This window comes from Aulonocara sp. 'chitande type north' Nkhata Bay, linkage group LG18 (genome assembly GCF_057382095.1).
Source record: "Aulonocara sp. 'chitande type north' Nkhata Bay isolate Kocher_YH1m ecotype deep benthic linkage group LG18, A_spYH_male_GT1.1, whole genome shotgun sequence".
NCBI classification, from domain to species: domain Eukaryota; kingdom Metazoa; phylum Chordata; class Actinopteri; order Cichliformes; family Cichlidae; genus Aulonocara; species Aulonocara sp. 'chitande type north' Nkhata Bay.
The window spans coordinates 18,165,556-18,190,648 of NC_141361.1; the positions used below are offsets into that span (position 1 = coordinate 18,165,556).

General features: G+C 39.0%; 1 protein-coding gene across 4 annotated transcripts; it reads left to right on the forward strand.

Annotated features, from left to right (window-relative positions):
- Nucleotides 1-102: 102 nt before the first annotated feature.
- On the forward strand, nt 103-17,888 carry mylk4a (myosin light chain kinase family, member 4a). 4 transcript variants are annotated; one of them, XM_086270718.1, is made up of 15 exons: nt 103-418; nt 11,045-11,182; nt 11,411-11,507; nt 11,815-12,247; nt 12,589-12,911; nt 13,666-13,771; nt 14,278-14,371; nt 14,636-14,745; nt 14,941-15,082; nt 15,192-15,262; nt 15,371-15,499; nt 15,574-15,726; nt 15,829-15,907; nt 16,091-16,145; nt 16,480-17,888. In XM_086270718.1, exons 1-14 carry the CDS (start codon nt 269-271, stop codon nt 16,142-16,144), a joined length of 2,079 nt encoding a protein of 692 aa, XP_086126844.1. In that variant the 5' UTR covers nt 103-268; the 3' UTR covers nt 16,145; nt 16,480-17,888. The 4 variants fall into 4 exon arrangements, with proteins under 4 accessions (XP_086126844.1, XP_086126841.1, XP_086126842.1 ...); XM_086270715.1 differs by lacking the exon at nt 103-418 and adding an exon at nt 3,913-8,776; XM_086270716.1 differs by lacking the exon at nt 103-418 and adding an exon at nt 3,914-8,776 and having other exon boundaries at nt 12,592-12,911.
- Nucleotides 17,889-25,093: the final 7,205 nt, after the last annotated feature.

Genomic DNA, 25,093 nt, shown 5'->3' on the forward strand with positions numbered 1-25,093 from the left:
GAGAGCTTATCTCCCAGACACCCTTTGCTGGCACCTGTCACTCTTTTGTCATGAGGACACACTGCCCTTCCTTTAGCTGCAAGTGCTGATTGAAGTAGGACCCTTGGCTGAATTAAAAGAGGCTGCGGGAGGTAAAGTAGCATTAATGTCCTGCCAGCTCTTATCCTGAGAAAGTATACGCTCATCAGCTTCACTTGAGAGACTCCTCCTTGAGCTTTCAAAGGCCGTTTGTAGTTAAATATAGGCAAAGCGAGGCGGAAAGGGAAGGATGAAGGGTAAAGTGAAAGCCATGGACAACTTTGTCACATTCTGGGATATCTGGCTAGTCAACAGCATGTGTCTGATTCTTTCCTACCTCTGGCACAGCCTGTATGATTTATTCTACTACAGGAGGCAGCAAAGAGCGTTCACCATTCAGGTACATACAAAACCTTCTGATATGTGGGACAATATTTACACGTTAATCGTAAAAAGCTAAAATATCTTTGTGTTTTTAAACAATGGTTATCAGTATTTTACATTTTTTCATTGTATGGGTTTCAATGTAAGCATTTGAATAGTCAGCAGTTGTTCTGTGAAGAGTTTGATTGTCTTAATGCTTTGATGAGCTAGCAGATGGGACAAAGAAAACTTTCTACCTTTGCAAACAAAAACATTATATTCAGATCCAGTCTTTTCATCATGGGGATCATTTTGTTGTTATAAGTCCTAATGAGACAGCACAGAATACTAAAACATATTTGTTTAATTGCATTTTTTTTGGATCTGTGTAAGATGCTATGCCATGTTGTTTTAAAATCTAATTAGAAGAAGACATCTTTGATTTATTGAGGTATTAATAAGTGAATGTTAATGGCCCTATTACGTACACATATAACAATACTGTTGCACTGTGAGTTATGTTTTCTTTTACTCTGAAACACTAATTGTGTTTTTGCTTGCTGGCAATCATTAAAAAGGGCCTACAACAAATAGTATCAATCCTACCAAAAACTCTGTGTTAAGAAGAGGTGACAGCAGCAGCGTTTAAAGCAACATCTAATACCAGCTCTTACCTGGTAATCACCGTCCACATTGCTATGTCCTTCAAGAAGGGCAGAACAGTGTTTACTGTCACATCAGGACTGTATTTTTCTTGCAGAATAGAATTATTCCCTCCACTAAGGAAGTTATGCTTTGTCAGTTTTGCGTGCGTGCACGAGTGTCATTCTGTCTGTAAACACGATGGCTCGAGAAATTTTCAATGAATTCTGCTAAAACTTTAAAGAGTCGCCGAGTGGGGGCATGTTAACAACCTATGAAAATTTGGCGCACATCCACCAAAGTCATCAAGGTCAACTTCACGATTTATGAGTCATAAATTGACCAAAAAACCCTTATAACGTATAAACTACGAGTCCTACATGTGTGGTATGTATCATTAACATATAAAAAGTACCATATAAAGATTTAAGATATCATGTTACATCTGACCTCTCCTTCAAGGTTAATAAATTGATCTGAAGGTCAAAGTGATAATAATGCTATACAGAGCTATTTAAAATTGTGTTTCTTACTTCCATTGTTTATATCGACAGCATATAGGCATATAGGGAAGGATTTATGAGGATTCTTAATGTCATGTTGCTTTGGACCACTGATGTTTTCTTTAAGTAAACTTTAATTAGGTCAAGCTTTCATAATATGTCTTTTATCTTTTAAAAAAAATGTTTATATTGGCAATATTAGAGTGATTTATGGGGATTCTAAATATTACATTATAGTTTGCATCCAAATATCATGTCACATTTGACCTGTCATATCTGTCTGTTTTTTTTTTCAATTTTGCCCCAAAACGTGTTATATCTTTGACGAAAGTATGTCAAGAGCAAGAGAATGAGCTGCCTAATCAGTTAGACAAATAAACAATAACTATAATCAAAATAATGTCAAGTACATTAAAATGGGTTTCCACAGGGTGAATAATAAAAGCCGGCACTTTGCACTTCTTTTTACGGAAATAAAAACGTACAATTTCCAAAGTATGTTTAAAAAGAACAAATGAAATATATGTACCATAAAGAAAATGAGCTGCCTTGGTGGAGGTTTGCACTTTTTGAGTGTTCATGTTTCTAGTGGTGATTTTTAAGTTAGTAGTATTATTAGTATTATTATTTAAATGAAAGGACATTACACCACTGTATGTGTTAAAATCAATATTCTTGGATAGTGATATACAGTGTTTTAACCCTACAGCTATGTCTTGCTGCATGTATCTATTGGTATTAAGTGTGGTTTTTTTTGTTTTTTTTATTGTACAGTGCATTGAGACTTTTATGTCTATGAAAAGCTCTATAAAGTATAAATAAACTTTACTTACTTAGTTTACTATGTCAAAAGAACCGCTGTTTTCTGCAGATATCCCCTTACTTGAACATAATCACCTCTCTTCTGCTCTTAGTCTTCTTCAGTTCCTTGGAATAGACTAAAGATTCACTGCTGGGATCAAAATACATAAATATTACCTGATGCATAATAAAAGTTTTTATTCTACAGGTGAAGTCCAGTTCAAGTTGTATACTACACAGGAAAATGATGTTGTGCTCTATTGTACCCTTAGGTTTCATGGAAAGTCTGGCCTCAGCAAGTCTGTATGACACTTCAGACAACACAAGTGCCACAGATGTAAACTATATTTGCCTGTAATTCATTACAACAAGACAAACTTATGTACCCAATTGGCCTAAATCCTGTTACATACAATGCCACAGTACATCACAAGTAAGTAGTTTAACTAAAAACCCGCTGTCAGTGTCAATAGCAGATGAAGATTAATAACTTTGTAAATGCAGAATTTATAGTTGAGCTAGATTATTTGTGTAGTTTAGTACTTGCTTTGTTCTTCTTGTGTTTTAACAGTTACTGCCACAAGGGAATGTCAGCACAATCTTTGGCTTCCTCTTATGCTTATTAGAAGTTGGAAAGTTCTTTGCACAACATTCAGTTTGTTGGGACTGATTTAGGACTGTAGCTGGTGGCGTTTGTGGGAGCACATTAGAGAATCACCTGTAAAGGTACAGTGTACTCTAGTGGCAGAGCATGACAGACACAATAATGTAGTGTCTCTGCTGAATGATGAAACAGACAGGAGATTCTGGCTTTGCTGCCATCTAGCGACTTAGTGATTTTTGGCAGCCTTGATTTAGTGTAGTACATTCAGGGGCTGACATCAGAGCAAAAAATGTTTTCTGCAACTCAACAGTTTTGTCTTTTGTTGTTTGCAGCTCAACAGTTCAGTTCACTTTGTCTCCTATGTGTTTTTGTTTCCATCAGAACTCTTACATGGCATTTTATTTTGAAGAAAGCTCATGTATACTGAGGGAAATCTGACTGAGAGTAAATATATACACTGCCTATATACACCGCTGCTTATAAATACACGCATCCTCTAGTTATCTTTAATACTGTGGCAGTATACCATAGAGACAAGCTGAAGACTTCTCACCCTCTCTTGTTTCCATTCCTTGGCATTTAGGAGACACACACTGACATTTACTCTAGGAGAGTGGCACATATTTGACCAAGCTTTCTTTGCAGTCTGTCACTAACGTTGATATCTCTTGTGTAAAACGCTCCTTACATTTCCATACTGGTAATAATAGTGCCTTAGGGAATATATTCCTCAGTGGGACTGCACTTGATGTTAATGGGAGTGAATTAGGATTACAATAAGGATTATTGTGCTATGTAGAAGCAAATGAATGAAATTATTCTGAGCAGTGCTTAGATTAAAAAACAACAACAAACAACTGTGACAGTATGCAGGTAATTTTACTGTTCTCTTTGTATGGGTCGTTGCCTATGAATTTTTGTTTAAGCAATTTAAATTGGATGGGTACAATTTAAGGCATACGTTAAATCTAAAGATGCACAATATTGAACCATAAGAAGTTTTTGTGTGAAATATGGAAGCAGTTTAAATGTGGAATTAAAGCAATGTTTAAAGATAAAAAATAAATTATTTTCAAGAGACACAGAAATTTTGAGGGTGTATTGTGTTTATAGACTTGCATACAGTTGTAGATGTATATTGTCTGATTATATGTTATGTGGAGGAACATTGAAGCAGCATTCAGTCAGTCATTTTTTATAATCTCTGTAACTTTATGTGATGCACTATAAGGCAGAAGTCACCACAATATAAGAAAATTACAAGATGATGTAAAAAAAATGTATCCAGCTTGTAGAATTTGCAGCTTGTAGAATTAGGAAGAAATGGAACCACTGTACAGTTGTCATTGGCATGGACAATATGCTATAAAAGGGAAAATATTTTTTGTACCAAGCTGTAAGTATGTTTATTTCTACCCTGATGTTGGAAATTATAACACAGGAGTCTATCAGGATTAGCTTCCTTTTTGGAGTGACCCTCAGGTGGTCGTGTATGAAAGTTTTCTGGCACTTTGTTGGTTTTATTTGAAGCACTCCTTGTGGTATATGACTAACAATATAATGGGAAATCACAACACCTTCTATTTGAAAAATTAAACCAGTGAAAGCACCCAAAAAATGACTGTATTTTCTTAAATGGTCATTGGATGGAGGATCCAAAAGCTGCTTTCAAAATATGTACATATTTCAGTTTGCATACAGAAATGTGCACACAATGCGTCCTCGTGACAATTGCATTTAACAAGACAGACATATTTGTATGCAACGAGAGGGTGAGGGTGAAGTTGGAGTGTGTGCGTCTCACTATATTGAATCATCAGGACGCTGTGTAGTGTGGTTTCATGACATTATATAAACAGAACCAGAAAGTCTGTCAAAGTGCAGCAGCAAAACGTGTTTGCATGCCAAGACAAAATCTGAGATGACAGCGGGAGAAAAGAAGAGGCTTCTTAGACATTAGCATGAGGAGTTGAGTTTCATGGTTGCCAGTCACATTTAAGCCCACAAGTTTCCAAGAGAAAGTATAGCCAGAGCTGGCAGACAGAGCGGTGTGTGAGCGGAGTCGGAGAGGTGACTGGATGGTGGCCATAGCACACATCCCCAGAGCTTCCCAGGACATTGTGTTCTCTGTAAGGGCAGCCCATTTTTAATCTTGTCTCAGTGCCAAACAAATAACCTAATGCAGAGGGTCATGCCACAATATTCACACACTGACCCTTTAAAAAATGCTGTCTAAACAAGCAAGCAAGCAAGCAAACAAACACATTTGTAGGGCATTTAGGTAAACTTTTTTACATTTTTGTATCTTCTTTTCATTTTTTATATTCTTCCACTGCTGTCAACAGAAGCTTAAATGAATAAACAGACAAACAAAAAAAAAAACATACTATGCTGCATGTACACAGTATGTGTAGATGGATGTATGCATACAGGTGAGGACAATGAGGGGTACATAGTTTCATCGGAAATTTGAAGCAACATGTAAGTCTTTCAGCAATTATTTGTGCAGAAAAATGCCTCTAAGCATTCATTTTCCAAAAGCATGTCCCTTGAATGTATAATAAATAACCAAAATAATGTGACAATTTATTGAAGCTTAAAAAAATGAGGTCAGTGACAAAAATCTATGCACAGTTAGTTCATAATTATGAATTCGCAGAGGATTTTTCTGCAATTTACCAGGGAAAATAAATATATTTGGGCTTTTGAATGGTTGTAGAAGAAATAAGACATTCAAAAACATCATCTGTTTTCTGGGGTTTTTTTTGCAACACGGCAAAGAACTTATTCACTGAGTGATAAATCAGCTTCATCAGTTGCAACCAAGTGATTGTGGCATAAACTAGATTGATTCTTCTTAGTGCTTTTATTACGTATGCCTTTGGGGATACAAAGGGTACACGGTGATCTCAAAAGTTCTAAGTTCTACTATTTAAAGGTGTTGTCCCCTGTGCTGTATATCAATTTACCTTCACATGTTTTCCACTCTAGAAGTCACTCGAGAACTACAAGTTCAACTGGGATACGCACCCGTAAATATAACAAAGAATTATTTTGAATAATTTATAAAGCATTCATCATTTATGCATTACACAATGCCGCTAAACATCCCAGTGATTTTGCTGTCACATTAACGTAACAACTTTTAACCACGCAGCAGCAGACCGGGCAAAGATTTCACAGCTTCCACATTGTGTGTACACATACTCGCTCTTGGCAGAGATGGTGAGAGACGACTTTGAGCCCTGGCCGTGATGCTGTTACTTTCTTTGGTATTAGTTTCACTATAAAGTGTAAGTGATATAAACTTGACATTTGCTTTATGTCATAAGTCTAATGTCTCTTTATATCTCCTGCTGGGTTTCGTAACCTCCCACCGCTGACCACTGACAGATCTACCGAGATTGTGCCAGGATGTTGCAAGGTTGCGTTTAATGTCCACTGATATGACAACAACACCATGTTGCAGAATCATTTGCTCTGTCTTGTCTTTAATATTTGTGTTTGTTACATGCACATGTACACTGTAAGAAAGCAAAGTGTCCGAGCTCATTAAATTGACACAACATGCTGTTAATTCCCATGCTGTCTGTCATCTGCTGGCATTCAAAGACAGGTGTGAGCACTGGTGTCTTACCCTGAGTGACTGATGGTCCATTTCATTCCATCTGTTTCTGCCCTGTCACAGTTACTTGGTCTTCCCGCTGCAGCTGTCTTGCTTTAGCGAGACACGAGACAATACAAATACAAGGGGAAGCAGTGGTTCGGTTCACTCTCTGGTCTCACTGGTGTAGAAGGATTTGTGAAGGCTTTGTTCAACATAGCGTATCTACACCAAAAAAAAAAAAAAAAAAAAAAATTAGACAAATGTTCAACCCGGTGTGGTGACTTGTCATGAAACATAAGCCGACAGGTAAACTCTTTTTGTCCCACTTCACTTGCTTGCACTTTCCTTTGCAGAGTTCAGAACCTTCCCTGGTCCTTTGCACCAGTGAGGTCAGACTTTGGCTCGAGTCACAACGAGTTTGGCTAAGGTCACCGTGGCTCAATTTGTGCTCTGTGCCTCTGTTGTCAAAATAATTTCATGGTAGCTTGAGCAAAGCTGGATCCTTCCTTCATTTTGGCATCCGTGTACTTATGGGTACAGAATGAACTCAGAAAGGCAAAAAACAAAACGAAACAAAAACCCGACCGACAGCGAGGCTGCATTTGTGTTTATATTTTTTTCTCTGATTTGTTGGTAGAATACATCATGCCTATTTTGATATATAGTGAACCTGGATTGCGGTCATATTACAGCAGCTCAGTTAAAATGGATCCTTTGCTGTCTTAAGGATGGTTATCGGTGGATGTTTCTGTCAGTGAGTAAGCATCATATAACTCGCCCATGTTACCCATCTCTTATTTCAGGTCAGGGATAAACATTTTAATCTATCTCCACCCAACCAAGAAACACAGACCTCTTCAGGTTGCCCTGACACTGCGAGTGTTTAGGCATTCAAAAGATAAGGAGGGAATCTGCATTGCAACATGGTTCTCATTCACAACAGTACACGCACAGTCACATACATCAGTGCCAAATATCTTACAGCCCAGTCCTTCCCTTGATGTCACAAACATTTTAATACAACAAATAAACACTCGAACGGAACATTTTCTCTTTTGAAATGATCTCAAACGTACTCTTGCGTTGCCTAAAAAGCCACACATGGACTTCACATTCAGCTCTCTGTCTTTTTTTAGTGCAGTTGATTCAAAAATGTGAACCACATGTATCCGTCTCTTGGAACAAGTTAATACCTCCGTCAGTTAAATAGGATAAATTGTGCAAATTAATGAGCATTGTCCTTAGAAGCAGAAATGTGTACAGTGAACGTTTTGACAGCCAGCAAGCGAGTGACGGTGGTGGGCTTAACACTTAAAGACTCTCAAACGTCTCATATGTCCCAAGCATTGCCAAGCTCCCACCCCAATCACTTAAACCCTGCTGACGTAGGCTGGCCGTTTACATTTAGGGACACCTGCTCACTCCATTCTAGATACCAATTCTAGAAGAGAGGAGCAGCCGCTCAGGGATAAGGTTTGGGAGGAACAGAAGTCTGACTCAGTAGTAACTGAGATAAACACAAATTGAGCTTTATAGTTTATTTGATCTGTCACCTGGCAGTTTTCGATGTAGAATATTTTTTCTGAATTTTATTTCATTTTCTGTAGAGCTGGCTAAGATTTTTGCAGAAGTATTTTTGAGGGCATTCTTGGTCCTATTCTTGTCTCAAGTTGGTGTCTTAACGTGAATTTTACATCACTGGAAACCATGAGTTCCCTGGTAATAAATGCAGTGGGTGATGGCGAGAACGCAGGCTTTGATATCATCCAAAATCGCATAGAGACACTGAGCAGCAAGATGGACAAGCTCATCAATATTCAGGAAAAAGTCCTCAGCCGACTAGATGGGATGTCTCACGACATTGACGACATTGAGAAGGATATGGAGAATTTGAAGGTCGACAAGGAGGAGATCCATCTCCCGCCCAGGGTAATGAATCAGACCCAAGTCATGGGACGAGAGGTGGGGCAGATTTGCCAGGAGATGAGCTCCATCATGTCGGTGGTGAACCAGCGGTCCGAGCAGCAGGCTCAGAAGCTGGAAGGAATGGAAAAATTGGTCCTAAGCATGCAACAGGTGATCAGCTTCATCGGGGAGACGGTGAAACATTCGAAGATAATGGAGCTGATGCTCAAAGGCCCGACGGCTAAGAAGGGCTCGAGGTCAAAAGACAGTAAAGGGAAGCAAGCTATAAAGAGGAAATCATCTTCAGATACTGTATCGAAAAAGCCTGACAAGGTGAGACAAGCTGAAGTAAGACACTGCACATATAGGCTGAAGTGTGCACCTGCTCTATACTGCAAAAGGACTGTAAGATGTTTGGTCATGAATGAGGTTTTGGAGAAAAAGGGGACAACCTTTATTACTGATCCAATTTAGATTCACAAGCATTTGTTTTGATGTATATAAAGGTGGCCCAGGCATCATAGCCCATGCATCACCATGAGCATCAAGTCTTGTATTTTCCATGCTGACTTTGATTTTTAAGATCTCACTGGGATCTTGTTGTTCTTGGCAGGACATATGAAAATGATCATAGCAGCAAATGCGACTTGGCTTGTGTGTGAAATTCCACATATAATGGACTGGTGTAGTGTCTGAGTTTTGGCGTGTACAAACTTGCCAACTGCTGATTAAAGGTAAAGTAAGCAAGAAGACTAGTTTTATAGTGTTGGGTAAGCTACTGGACAGTATGTCACTTATTCCATATATAAACTCCCAGTTTAACTCACACGTGTTGATGTTGGATCTCCGAGTGTAACTTGAGGGTCTCCTTCGCATGAAGCGTGCGGGGGGACCTCCAGCAGGGCACGAGAGGGCCAGTGCAAGGTCTGCGGTGAAATACGAGTGGCCTGGTTTAGAAATGCTGTCTTTGGATGCGGGCTACAGTGTTTGTGGTCCAAATAGTCTTGCATCCCTTCAGCTTACCAGGTGTTAACAAACTGTAGAGTTTTCTTTCCTTTTCTGTCATGCAGTCCATTTCTTTCATTTCCATTTCATTTCTGCGGCTCTCTTGTGCAGACCTATTAGTGTTACTATCCAAGTCATATCTTTGCCATTATTGCTTTGTTGATGAACAGTCATTGTCTGAAGTCTTTGTCATTGTGATTCCTTGCAATCTTCTAAACTTCTTGCAGCACATAAAATGTAAAACTTAGGTGAGAGTTCTTGTTACAATGCTGCCAAGGTATTTTTGAATTACAGCTTCCAGTAATTGTCTTTATTTTAAACTGCAGATAGTGTTTCAGAAGTCTGCTACAAGTTCATGGAAGTAATACAGTCCCATTGAGGCAATGCCCCCAAGTCTACCAAGATTCAAAATGTTGAACTTATTGAAGAAAAAGAAAAAATCTAATATGCATTTTTATATGACTTTTTTTTAAAGGAAAAACAATTCACCAACTGAAAACTTAGGATCCACTCACATCCAGTTAAACCTCACTAAAGGTCACTGAGTGCTGCTTGACATCTTACACCACACTCCTATCAGTTCGCCACACAGCTTGTATCTCTCTTGATGTATGACGTACAAGCAAATCGCAAACTCACTTAAATGGCTCTGACGTAACATGATAACGATATCACATACTTGGAAAAAATACCTACGTAACAGTGCACATTGTGCAGTGGTGCACTCTTAGGTTTTATATGCCCATACTTGGTTACGTTAAAATCAGACTCAACGATATCAAGCCCGTTAAAAGTTTGTGTCACATTTTATGGCTTAATTATACCCTGATGATTAATGACCAAATACCAATGTGATGTTTTCACCGTGACTCACGTTTCAGGGAATTTCTGTTGTCGTCAGAGCACTTGCCAGGTGGCTGCTCCGTCTTCCTCCACCTCCACAGGTGTGACATACTTGAAAGTAATTCGGGCTACTGCGGCATCTGCATTCACTTCCTCACCCTCCAATCACCGTGGTCACTGGGGAGACGCTGCACTTGAAATAGCTCCCCTGCTGTTTATGTCCCAACAGCATACAGAAAACAAATGTGAGACACCTGATGTTCAAGACAGGCTTTTTTCCATGCTAAGGTGATCAGAGAGTGTTTAGTGAGTTTCCTTAGCTGAGAAATTTGAACTACAGCCTGCAGTCACTTGCAATATTTTCCATTCAGGGTCGACATTGCATTCCATCGCTGAGTGTGACCAGTGATAAGCTATAAATTCACTGCCCTGCTCCTGTCTATCCAAGTCTGCCACAAATAATCAAAGGCATGCAATTCTACCAGTGCAATAAAGATGTGCACTAACTGTGCTAATTTGTGTGCTGAGAACAGAGAAAATGCTTCGTATTTTATCCTTCATTCACCTGTCATCAAATTACTCAACGTTTTATTAACTTCTTGTTGCGTTTTACATGTGACACTAAATCCAACATGTCTTTGATTTTTGATTCATCCTGTGCATTAACGTGTGAATCTAACTTACCAAAATGCCACCAATTCTGTGTGCATTCATGTAACCCTTCTAAGCATTGTCTTCTTGTCTTTTTACTAGAAAACTACCTCTAATAAAGGGAAAAAAGGGAAACAAGAGATAACGCCTGCATGCGAGCCCAGTACTCTGCAGTCTTCTCCCAAGATAAAGCTTCACGGACCAAAGCATTTCCTCACCTCTCGCAAATGTGGAAACTTTGTACGTTTATGTGCTTAGAGAACATGTGAAATATTTGCATCGCCACTCCAGAGATACGAAAAAAAAGAAGACCATTTGTATTTTATAATCGCTCTGGGACAAGAAATAGTACCAGGGCGACACAACTGCTTTGTTTATTTTCTAATAAAGCTTTGATCATGCATTCATTTCATATTAATGTACTCGTCTGGGTCTCTGGTTTGACAGTTTCTGTTTTGCATTTCACAGTTGAAAGACCACAAAGGCAAAGATGGGACAGATACACCCCGTTTGAGCCCTAAGGGTCTGAAAGCACAAAAGAAGATGAAGCCTCCAGATACAGCAGGTGCTGAGATCAACACACTGTTACTTCTACAAACTCCAGTGTCTCTTTGCAAGTCAAAATAATCTGAGACACAGCAGCAGCAAAATGTAAATAAATACTCTAAAATACCTTCTATGAGTGGAACATGTGGCTGTATTACAGTGTTATTACACGTAGCTGTTGCTTGCTAGCGTTTAATTGGGATAGAAACTACGTTTAAAGATCGGAGTGGAATTTTTCAGAGTGAAAATGTTAATTCTTCTTAAAGTGATGAATATTAACCAGATCCTAAGAGACTAAATCTAACTTCTCTTTGGTATTCTTGTAGAACATATCTCACTGAAGAAGCAGATTTTGCTCCTTGAGGAGGTTCAGAAACTCAACAGGGAGAACGCTGAGAAATCAGGTCAGCAGATCACCCTTGGTTTTCGGGATCTAGAAGCTGGAGTGCCCCTTAAAGATCAAGAACCCGATGCCTCTGCCAGCAGCTTGGTGGACTACCTGCAAGAAGACTCCCAAGTGGATATTGCTGAGAAAAATGAGGATGTTGAGGCAGTTAGTGAGGAGGAAAGTGGAGAGAAGGTGCCTGAGGATGTTACAGAGAAGGAGCTCAAGCCTAGTGTGGAGAATCTAGGGAAGCAAAAAGAAGAAGAAAAGCTTGAAGTCCAAGAGGACAAAGAGGAAAAAGGTGTTTCTGCAGCTGAAGAAGACTCAGGTCTTTCTACCTCCCCTGACAAGAAGAAGGAAGCAACTCCAATCAGGTAGTCCATTATTACATTTAAGGACTAAAACAATCTGTAATAATTTATTATTATTACAATTATAATACTAAACATTTTAGTGTCTGTTAAAAATTGCTGAACAAAACATGATATTTCATGAACGTCCTGTATGGTGTCACATTGCGACTGTATAGTATATATTTAAGATCTAAAACATTTCATTAATTCAATAACAATTCATAACAGTGTTAGATATGTTATTACATTATTTTTGTTTGTTTGTGTTTTTTCTATTTTTTGGTCAAATTTATGCACAAAAACATAACAAATTTTTTTTTTAAAAATGCAAAAAACATACTAATACATCGACTTTCATTCAGTAGAGATGACCACAAAGATGCAGCACCATCTCCTGAGGCTGAACAGGACACCATATCACAGGTCAGCAGCACCAAGTCCTTTGTCACCCAGGAACACTTTATTGTAGAGGAACACCCAAAGAGCCAGCTGCTGGAAAAGAAGGTGGAAGAGGAGGAAGAAAACAAAAATAAGGACGAGAAGAAGGCTGAGTCAGAGGGTTGGGGTGTCTTCAAGGCAGATGGAATTGAACTCCAGCTGAACCTGAAACAACAGGTGGAGAAGGAGAGAGAAAAAGATGATGCAGGAAAGGAGGATGACGATGGTCCTGAGCAGTACTTTATCGGTGAGAGCACCAGTAAATTATTATATACTTATCTTTGTAGCATTATACATTTTTTAAACTGAAAATGTGTTTGCTTTTTCAAGGTAGCAACAAATTCTGTATGTATCATTTATAGTACACTGTATAGTAGAAGTCTTTGTAATGGCTTGACTGGAACTGCTCAAATATCTGTAAAGAGTCTTTATATAGCTTTATATATCAGTACATACATTTATATGCGTTCCCACTCTTTTTATTGGGACTCTGAGCATAGTTAGTCGCAGACTTCATTCAATTCAGTTCAGTTTATTTATATAGTGCCAAATCACAGTCACCTCAAGTTGCTTTACACTGTAAGGTAAAGACTGCAATAACAGAGATAAAACCCCAGTTATCAAAAGAACTTCTGAGCAAGCACTTGGCGACAGTGGGAAGGACAAACTCCCATTTAACAGGAAGAAACCGCAGGTACAGCCAGACCATCTGGTATGACTGGTTCTTGGTGAGGGGAGGGAGGATAAAAAAAGAAAAATAATTACAAATGGAATACTACAAAATGAAGTGAAATGGTAACCTGTTATATTAAAGCGGCAACTCTGTAGCTGTTGATTATCATAGCACTTTAGTACACAATGTGCTAACTTGATTATGACAGCTATCTACACTCTCCAAAGGCTCACTGTAGCTAATTATCAGTGAAGCTTGTATGTTCTCACATTCCTCAACTTATTAAAACAGATTACATCTTTTTTCTTGTGCCCCCATCCGACTTTAGACACCGCTCCACCTCCAGTGGCTCCTTTTAATCACCGCATTGTGTCAGCCAAGCCCAACCTGATTACAAACTTCTATACCATCAGCTGGCAGGAGATCCTGGGCGGGTGAGTGCTGTACTTCTCCTCAAATCTCCATGAAATGCAAAATAAGTAAAAGATATCGACAAGTTGATCTATCACAGATCAAAGATGGTAAGAACAGGTTTTAATTACCCGTAAAATGTAACCGCGTAAAGTCCCCCCAACCCCCGCCTTTCTGATGTTTCATAACTTCAGAGTCACGGCAGTTATTTTTACTTTAGAACCGACTGGCATGTGAAACTGTATCCCCGGTGCCAGCTGGTAGCTAATCACAAAGTGTTAATCCAAGTCTTCAAAGTGGAGACACAGCTTGGCTCACATTTAATGAAATAACAGATTAAGCACAAGACTCTCCAGAAACATCCCCGTATGAAGGAAGATCAGTTTTTGATTCGTCGTGGGAAAATACATCTATCACAGCACCATCATTCCCAACTGCTGGATCGTCTGACTTGATGTGATAATGGAACTGACACGTTTCTCTCCAGCTACAGAAATCTGACTTTTGTCTTTGCTTTCTCTCCTCAAAGGGGTCGTTTCGGCCAGGTGCACAAATGTGTGGAGAATTCATCCGGTCTCACTTTGGCAGCGAAAGTCATCAAAGCCAGGAGTCAGAAAGAAAGGGTATGACACCTCTCATGTACTGTCACGACTACAAAGTACAGTGACAGCTACATCACATGATATAAAAAGCAGAGTCCTGGTTTCGAATTTTAAACACTCGCTAGTACAAAACAAGATCGCTCTTGGAACAGAGATAGAGGGAAATACTTGTCACCGAGGTGACAAGTATTTGACCTAGAAGAGAAGAAGCATTGTCTGTCCTAGCAGAGAACAGCTGACACCTCTCATCGCATCCGTGTGTCTGTGTTTCTGTCTCTTTGGTAGGAGGTCGTGAAGAATGAGATCCAAGTCATGAATAATCTCGACCATGCCAACCTGATCAAGCTGTATGCGGCCTATGAGTCAAGAAATGACATCATCCTTGTACTTGAATAGTACGTTCCTTTATTAAAAAACATGTTTATTTATTTCAGAAGGGATTTTGGTTTACTTATAGCTTATTATTTACCTTTTTTCTAATTTGGTTTCATATGCAGCTTACTTTGCTTACATATTTTATCTAACCTGCCTTTTTTTTTTCTTTTTTAAATTTCTTTTAATGCTTTTCATGTGCTCGTCTTTGCCTTCAGCGTTGCCGGAGGCGAGCTGTTTGACAGGATTATTGATGAAAACCACACTTTGATGGAGTTGGATGCTGTGCTGTTCATCAGGCAGATCTGCGATGGCCTGCAACACATGCACAAAATGTCCATCCTGCATCTCGACTTGAAGGTAACAAAGTCACACATGTTTGCAGTGATTACTTTGTAGATATATTGCATAACAGGATTATCCCATTCAAAAAGTCAAATGGTAATACTTTGTTGTTGCTGAATTTCAGCCAGAAAACATCCTGTGTGTGAGCAGAATCACAAATAAGGTCAAGATCATTGACTTTGGTCTTGCCAGGATGTAAGTACTGGTATTTACTTCTGTTTTATTCCCACTTGGATGAACTGCTGTGGTCGTACAACATGCAACATGTCATTTTTGTGAATTTCAATCATATTTCAAACTTAGATATAAACCAAGGGAGAAACTCCGAGTGAATTTTGGGACTCCAGAGTTTCTCGCTCCTGAAGTCATCAACTATGACTTTGTGTCATTCAACACAGACATGTGGAGCCTTGGTGTAATTACATATATGCTGTAAGTAAACACACAGAAGCATGCATGCACATCCACAAACCTTTGCTGATCATCCGTTCCCTTTTCCCTGCTAGTCTGAGCGGTCTGTGTCCCTTCCTCGGCGATGATGACAATGAGACTCTGAATAACATCTTGGCCTGTCAGTGGAACTTTGAGGAACAAGAGTTTGTAGATACATCAGAAGAAGCCAAAGACTTCATCTCCAGACTCCTGATTGTAAATAAAAGGTATTTGGATTTTGTACACATACACTGACCTCTGATCTTACGAAAGCTAATAATACATGAAGTGTGTAAAAACAAATATTGTGATTTTGTGTTTCCCATTAGTTGGAGGATGGGGGCATGTGAGGCTCTGAGGCATCCTTGGCTTGCCGACCCTGCTCTTCATCATCGTCTTCACACAAAGGTAAAGCATGCGTTTGTGAGGGTAAAGGCTTTTTATGCTGGAAAAGTACTTAAATTTGTAAAATATGTGAACCTAGTAAAGAAAATTATTTGAATGCATCTTATTGTGCTTTACATTTGTTGTGGATATTTATTCCTGTCTTACCGTTGTACTGGTGATTATTGTTTTTTGTCTGTTTCACAGAAAACTATGTGCAGATCACGGAGATCATCATGTGTGCCCAATACTGAAAGCTGAGGTGGGTCTGAAAGTATTGCTCTATATTTAAATCTGTTCCCTTCTTATATGCACACACCTCCTTATACTCACCCTGGGCAGGATGCCAGTGTATCAGGGCAAACACAGAGAAACACACCCTCACATGCACGCCCAATTTAGAATCATGAGTTAACTGAACCGACGTGTTTTTTTTGGGCTGTGGGACGACATCTTAAAAATTCAGTGTCAGAGTTATGCTTTCAAATCATCCACAAGAGGGAAGCATGTCTCAAATTTTGTTTGGAGTAGCAGAATGGATGCTGCGATACAGATGTGGTTCTCTCACAGTAAACCATCGCAATGTTTCTTTCCAGGGTGCTACACTGAGGTGACGCTCCACCTGTGGCCACTTGGACCAACCCTTCTGTCCCTGTAAATTACCTAGATTTTAGTCAGTGTACTCATGACACTGACTGAAAATCTGTCTACACCGCAAACCTCTTCCTGACATGTGATCCACTGTGTTGTGTTATTGTAAGCAACACCCTGATGAAATATATAAAGGAAAATAGCTCAGTTTAGGTATAACAGTAGCTAGTTCTGTGTGTTTAATACTGGTGATGATGTCACAAAAAAACAGGGTAAATAAAAAAAAAACAGACCATCACATAACACTAAAAAATCCAGTAGAATTACTATGTGACGTGTGATTACTGTGCTATCATTGTGAAGCTACTACTGTTCAGTTATTGTTGAAACTGTGACAGGGGAAGTATACATGTTCAACTGGTGGTTTGCAATATTCTTTTATTTGGCATTTCAAAATGGTGCTGAAGTCATAATCTGATGTAGTTTTAATAGAAACATATTAATACTTATTATTATTATTATTATTACAAATTGCTATTACACATATTGTATGATAGTGTTTGCTTGTGGAAAGCACAAAAATTCGCATTTTCTTCTCTTTTATTTCACTATAAAATTCTCGCTTGGACTCATCCTTATTTATCTCTAACCAAAAACACTGTACTGCCTTTCCTTGCTGATTTTTTTTGTCCTTTTGAGAACAACAACTTTATGCATTTAGAAATATACCTCAGCTGCTACTGCTTGAAGGCTACAGCAACAGTTGTAATATAAATGTAATTATGTGCGCTGCCCTCTTGGTTATAAACACGGTAAGCTGTAAATAGGTGCTAATAATTCAAATTAGAATCTGTTGGATGTGCATTGTGCTTATTGGAGACAATGAAATTTGTGTGTTTGGCTTAACAAGCTGTAGTATGTGCGCTTTATGACCTAATATCACACAATGCTGCTGAGGTTCCACTGGACAGACTAGTCGGCAACACATGTCACCTTAAAATAAACACCATGACAACACAGTATATGTCTTATTAGCAAAGTATATACATTTTTTTTTGCATGTCTTTGCAGCTAAAGTTTGAACTTGGTACGTAGTTATAATTTACATTAGTTTTTTTTAACTGTACCTTGTGCTTCAGAGCCTCTCTTTCTGCATATTCATCGCACTAAAATTGCTAATAAAGAAAACAAGTGTTTATTTGAAACGCCTTCTGTGAAGGTTCACTAACTGAGAGTGACACACCGTCTACCTGTTGCTGCCTCTCTAGTTAGAGCTACGTTTTCATCTACCTTCGTGTTAAATGCCAGATTATTGTAGTTCTGGTAAAATAAGTCGTTCTCACTGATTGCTAACATATTTAGCATGTATTTTTGAAGTGTGCACACACTCATTAAACTGAAATTGTATCTTCAAGCGTTTGTTGTCCTTTCTTCTTTTGAATTTTAAGTATACTGCATGTTGTCAAAAACTAAATCCATTTAGTAAGATAATATTACAGAGACCTTTATAGCTTTCTTTGTGTGTTTATAAACTTTGCAATATTCTATTTTTGGCAGAGTTATTTTTTTTTAAACCTTGGCTCAGTTTATGTAATAAACATAATAAGTGAAACACAGGAGCACACACTTTCACTCAGAATGAAAGTAGAGCAGATTCCAGGAGCAAAATCAGGAGAATCTGAAGGGGTCAGTTTGTGCAATACAGTCACTTGAGAAAATAAACTGAGTGTGTGGGGTGACGATGCTGTTGCAGTAATGGGATTCAGGGTATCAGGGATTGTACCGACAACAAAAAACAGGCTAAGAGTCTTAAAAAAGGAGAATGACAGTGAGGAAAAGTAGAACTTTCCCACAAAGCAAGCATTATACGCACTTATTGTACAGAACCCAGGGGTTTAATCAGGGATAAGTAAAGACTTTATGGGAGAGTACAACAGGAAAACATGTATTCAGTTGCAGAGAAATACCAGAAATGCAAACTGCCCCCAAAGCCTTAGGAACCCAGTATTTGAGTACAATTACAGTGTGAAATTGTTATGCTACAGAATCGTAAGAGTTGAGAAAATAAACTATTTTGATTTATATAGCAATTCTGCTTTGCGTAGCATGCATTAGACAGTTACGGGTTTTCTTCCATCTGTAAAACCTGGAATCTGCTGAAGCTTGAATTATTTTGGTTGAATTTCTTCTTAGGAAATGAACATGATGTGAAAAGTGCAGTTGAACATGGAAAATAACTAAAAATCATCTCATATCGAAACTGAATACAAAGAAAACATGATAGCTATAATGAAATGTTCTGTAGTTGTAATGGAAGGTTTGATGATTTTTAAGAATGAGGCACAACCATAGGAAAAGAAGATTTTTCATATTTGTTCGACTCTTGATATCTTGCTGGAAAATTCTATGATTTATCTTCAGTTTGTGAATCTTATTGTTCTTCATTAAGAACGGGTATTTCAGGATGTTCTTTAACTGCCCTTTCTACACCACAGCCTGATCCTTTAGTTCCAGTTTGGCTTTGTCCATAAAACCAGACTCTCAGAATTAACAGGCCTATGCAAATTTCTTGCATATTAAAATGGCTTTTTATTTGACAGGTTTCTTCATGAAAATCTGCTGGACTGAATATCTAATATATGTCAAAAACATGGTAAATACTGGCAGATAAACATTTTACAATATGGGACCCTATAATGTCCCATACCTCCATTTGTACCAAAATCAGTCAATCAATAAATGCATTTATGCAAAACTATGCTTGTTAGCATACCCAAACATGTAATTTTTTTTTTATCATGAATAAGTGCACTTCAAAAACAAACACTAAGAAAAACAAATAATTTTCAAGCTTTTTATTCCAATATATATTGGAAAAGTGAGTATATAAGGTAAATATGTGGCAATAATATATATTAAGGATGGTAAATGTTCATCATTGTTCTTATTGTTGTTCTTGTTCTTAAAATAAATTAAACTTTAAGACAAAAACTTGAATATATGCACTCTGCAAAAGAGAACAATAAGAATCATAAATAAAACTTGTTAAAGAGAACCATTAAATCCACTTTTTATTCAATTAAATACTCTTAAATGTAAAGATTTGGTTGACTTTGAACTGCACAAATAATGTATAAAGCAGCATATTGTCGCACATGGAGTCTAAGGAAGTAAGTTTATGAGCATTTCTGTAAATGAAAAATGACAAACCACTGCAGTGTATTTGTATGCTTTGTTTTCAGTGAACACATTTCTTTATGCATTCTATTGGACTGCAATCCTAATGTCTGGAGTGACCAAGTGTCACTTCTGAACTTCATTAAATGGCTATTTGAAGCTGGCTTTAAAGGCAACCCCACAGACACTCAATTTTACAGTAAAGTTAAACAACCTGGGAGAAAAACAGTTTGGATGCCTTTTTTCTGCTTTTTCAGATTTTTAAAAACTTAATAGACATAAACCAAGAAGCACAAATGTCTCCTTTAAGCTGAATTGACTAATTTATTTTCAATTATAAATGTTCAGAACATAAATGAAAAAAAAATTGATTATATCATTAAACTCCCCTGAATCTGAAATGATAATTATATAATAATTAAAGTCAATAATTATAAAAAACTGTAACACACACTTCCTTACATAGGCCACCTTAGTGGGTTATTATAATAATCTTTCTTCCAACAACAGCTGTTTTCCTGTGGGCTACTGAACACGTGCAATTGACAGTATTGTATAAATATTACAGATGCTTGAACCGAACTAGAATATTGGCAACTGATTTATAACCAATTTTGAGGGGAAAAATCAAAATGAAAATCAAAAAAACTTTTACATAAAGCGTCCTAAAAATACATTTCAAATAGTTTCCAATCTGAGGCTGACAGTCTTGTTTAGTCTACTATTTGTTTACTTTCACACATCATTTCATCCCACTAAAAGTTTCATGTCAGGAACGGTTCAGAGAGAGTTCATACATTCCTCTATTGCAAACACAGGCAGAGAGAATCTGAGTCGCTTAATAACCATTACTCTGAACATGCGAGTCATTTGGCAAAACAGGTGATACTGATTTGGGCCAAGGATTTTTCCCTACCTTTTCTCTTTTTTTGAATAGCTTTTCAGGAGCCTGAGGGCTGGAAGCCAAATGCAAGCTCTCGCTCTATCCCTGGTCCAAGGCCCAGGTTGGAATGGTGAGAAATTCAATTTAGGAGAAGAAAAAAGGCTCCAAGAACTGCCCCTCCACTACCCCACCTCACCCCTAAGTCCCCTCCATCCACATCTCCAGGGGCGATCTTGAGGAGCCAAACCAAAACCAGATGTACTTATTGGACCTAAAGATAACAAATAGCGCCTCAGTTCCTGTCAGTTAGAGACCACCAGAGCAAAAAATCTGAGAATTGAAAAAGCTTATTGACATGTCTAACTCTTTGTCTGGCAATATAAAATATTGTTAAGACTGACAAGTATTTTAATCCAGGATACACGAACAAGGAAATAAGACAGAAGGTGCTACAGAGGCAGCTTTCTCTGCTAGATCAGGTGCTTGTAAAAGTGAAGACAATAGCTGTACATGTAGTTTTGCTGTTGGTGTCTTTAAGAAGCATGTTGCATTCAAGCACCTGGTGCCTTCTTGGCTTTGAGAAAGTGGATCCGAATTTCTAGGTTGCACACTCTCCAGTTTGTTAGTCAATACCACCCACACACAATCAATTAGACAGGGAGAGGTGACCCCAGCACTTCTCACAGCCCGCCATTAGATTGACTATGAAAGTGTCCTTTGTAACAGGAGTTTCCTGTATGTAATTAAAAAATATTGGGCTCTGTGCAACGGGGTGGAGAGGAAGCCTGGAGTTGAAGGAGGCTACACGAAGGCTAAGATTCTCTTTTCTCCACTATTCGTTTCATGTAGGAGGCCGCTGGACCGGCTCTGACGTTTGTCCAAACAAGAGGTGCTCTCTCTCTCGCTCTCTCAAAGGAGGTCCGGAGAGAGGACCAGCTAGTTCTCAGGGCCCGAGGGCAGGTGGTTCTGATTTGTGCAGGGGAGGAACAGACCATGTTTATGTTCAGTTAATAGCAGTACACGTGTCGTCACGTCCAGCGGTGGGAACATGCTGGGTGAGTGATCTGTTTTTTACTCTGCTGAAGTCTGACACCAATAAGAACACAATGTCCAATTATTCCTTCACAGTTTTCACCCTGAACAGCCACACCTGCAAACTACTGTTCTCCTGTTAAACCGAGACGATCTAAGTTTGAAAGAAAAAAGCAATGTGTAACTCACAAGCAATAAAACACACTCGTTTTTAGTTCAGTGCACTCAGTGGTTTTACACCTACTGCTTTAAATCTGGCACGACCAGATGCTTTTAGAGACTTTTCTAAAAGCTCTAATGACACTGAAGTATCCTGTGTTATATCATCTGCTGTTGCTCTTTAATTGCCATCTTTGGTCACTCTTAGCAGAAACATAATTAATACATTCAAGAAAATATGGACGATGTCCCTCAAAAATAATGAAACCTGATTTTAACTGGTTTGTTGCCTATGCTTTTGGATAATGAGCTGCTAATAGTGATCAGGATCTCTAACAGGCAGCTAAAATGCTATAATTTCAATGAGAAGTTCACTTACAGTTAATAGAGCTTTAGCTAGAAATTATCAGGGACGTTGATGTTCTAAAGTATGCCAAAATCAAATTAGTCTGATATTAACAATAATTTTCCAGATACTATTTGGAACTTGACGTCCCATATGGTTGACAGATATTTACAGTAAAATTTTGTTTTCAGTGAGAGTGCATCATGACTTGGAATGAAAATAGCTCCCACCCACAGGCAGATTGATTTCCAGACGAGGGAGAAACATGGCAGCTTGCTGCGTCCGGTGTTTTCACTTAGTGGTTTCAGCTTCGATCAAATGGTCACGCTCAAACCTTAAATGATCTTGGCGGTTCCCCGCTGTTGGGTCATCAGCTTGGCTCCATGTCATCTCCAGGTTGGGCCCTACTGCTGGTTAGGCGGTCCCTTTCCATCAGATTTGTATTTACTCATCCCTCCGACTCACCCCTCAGCCTGCATGGGGTCTCTGTTCATCCTGCCAGCCCCGCTGAGAGGCCTCTGTGGCCGAAAGAGCCGCAATCTATCAGGCCTCTGTATGTATGTGTTTCGCGCTTTTATGCCTTAGCTCTTGCTGAGGAGTTTTTGCTGAAGTGACTAAATGGAGCCGATCATCTTGTTCAAGCAGGGCGAAGGCGCATGTTCTTGGTGTCTGAGGTTTGTGTGCTAACTTGAGCTCGTGTGCAGGCGTGGGTGTCTGAACACGCTGCTTGTGCGCATGTTTTAACTCTTTGGATTTTTCCAGGGACACAAATGATTCCCTTCTTGACCCTTTCACCCCCCCCAAACTTCTACTTATCCTTCCCACAACATACCCCTGTCATGTTTTATTGGATTCCTCTTCATCTAGTCCAATGAACTGTGTGTGTGTGAGTGTGTGACTTGCCTGCGCACACATAAAACTTGTAGAGCTCTCATATGTTACAGGATACAGCATACTAGATGTATGTAAGCTTCTTACATCCATATTGTACATGTCTCTGTTATGTTCCCCCATCCCACCCACAGAGTTTGTCCTCCCTCCCAGTGCACAGTGATCGATGAGCTGCACTCTCTGCAGCAGGGACCGTACAGAGGGGAAAAGACCCTTAGCCTGTTCTCCGTCTGACTCCCAAAAACAGCCATCATGGCCAACAAAAACACAGCACGAGGCAACCAAATGGCAACCCGTACAGCCGCTCCTATTGTAGTATGAAATATTTCCCACGATGAAGCTCAGGATGGGACAGGAGAATTATATGGATGACACAACAATGAAACTGAGAGATAAGGGTCACTCTGAGGTGAAGCAAAAGATTTAATGATTTAATGGGTGTCAGCTTAGTTTGTGTCTTGTTGAAACATTTAGTACAGCGCAAAAGATGGATCCAACATTTGCAATACTGCATATTTTGAGAAACACTATACAGCTACAGCAGCCAGATATCCTCATATTACTGTCCACCGCTGCTGACTGCATTTAATAACATCCATTTGGGTGTTGATCGTAGATTGGCGGTCACTGCTGGGGGATCACTGATACCTGACCTAAGCTAAAAATTCCTCCCTGGTTTGTTCTTGGTTTGGCATTTTTGTGCCTGCCTTCATTTTCAGGGCAGTCTGCTTTTAGACGGGGGGAAACAGGAAAAGAATCACAGCACTGCGGTTCATTCTTCGGGCTATATTCACTTGACCACACAAAGAGCCCATTTTGAGGGAGACATTTTATGTGTTGTGTGGCAGGCAGCGCAAGCAGAAAAAAGATTTACTGTGTCTATTCAGGGGTGTTTTGGATGATGTTCATGCTCTTACTGGTAGAGGCTGGAGATTTATTGCAGCTGGAAAATACTATCAGGTGGATGTTTCTGACAACGGTGACACTCTTTTCTTCCAGCAGTTAAATTCACCCAAAAAATCATTCATATATAGCTAAAGTTTAAGAAATAATGACGTGTTCGATGCCTTTTTATATTATTTTGTGACGGTTTTTATTGAAACACTAACCTAGCTTTTATTTCTTGTACTTTTACTCTTATGTTATTTATTCAGTCTTGTCTGAATCAACACTTTGTATCTGTTGGGTAAATGTAAATGAAATGCAACTGCAGGAAAAGTCTTTAACCTTATCTGAAACTTACCAAAAAGTAAAAAACAACAACTTGTGATAGTAATATGGAAAGTTGTGTGTAATGGCATGTAAATGTGTGTCTGAGTGTGTGTGGGTGCATGGAAGTTGGTGGGAGAGGAGGAAGCTGTACCACCGAGGTAGCACTTGGAGTGACTAACAATGGCCCACACATATCCTGTGGCTGTCAAAATGTTGAGGACCCTACACAAACACTTTAGAGTCAGCCCCCCCCCCCCCCCAGTGCATTTTCCAGAACTGCTTCAGGTTTGGTGAGATTTTTCAGGAATATAGCTGGAAACAAATAATTGTTTTTAGAATCAATAACTAGAGCTTCCCTTTCAGACTGTAAAGGGAACACGAAACGACACATATGCACTGTCCAGTTAAGAAGCTGCTTACAATAATTCGCAAACAAGTTTTTCATTTCCTAAAATTTTGCTTAATCACTGACCACTGCAAGCCACACTCTTTACCTATATGTGCTGTCTCAGCAGACCCTCCCCCTCTTTTCTGAAAGAACTCAGGGGGCCACAAGAAACTTGTAGGCCCACAGAGCTCACGTCAGCACACCAGTGTGGGGAAAACACACACTTTTAACTCAGAGCTGGGACCTGCTTTCCAAAACCTCAGCAGAAAATTAATGCAGAATGCCTTGATGTCACACACACACACACACACACACACACACACACACACACACACACACACACACACACACACACACACACACACACACACACACACACACACCTGTATCCTCTTCCAGCCTCCTTTTTTCATCTCTTTCTATTCCAGAGTCTAGCCCTGAACACCTCATATATATCGCATCCAAACTAGAAACCCATATTTCCTTCACTCCTTCATCATTCCACCATGGCAGGCCTTCCTGAAGAGAATA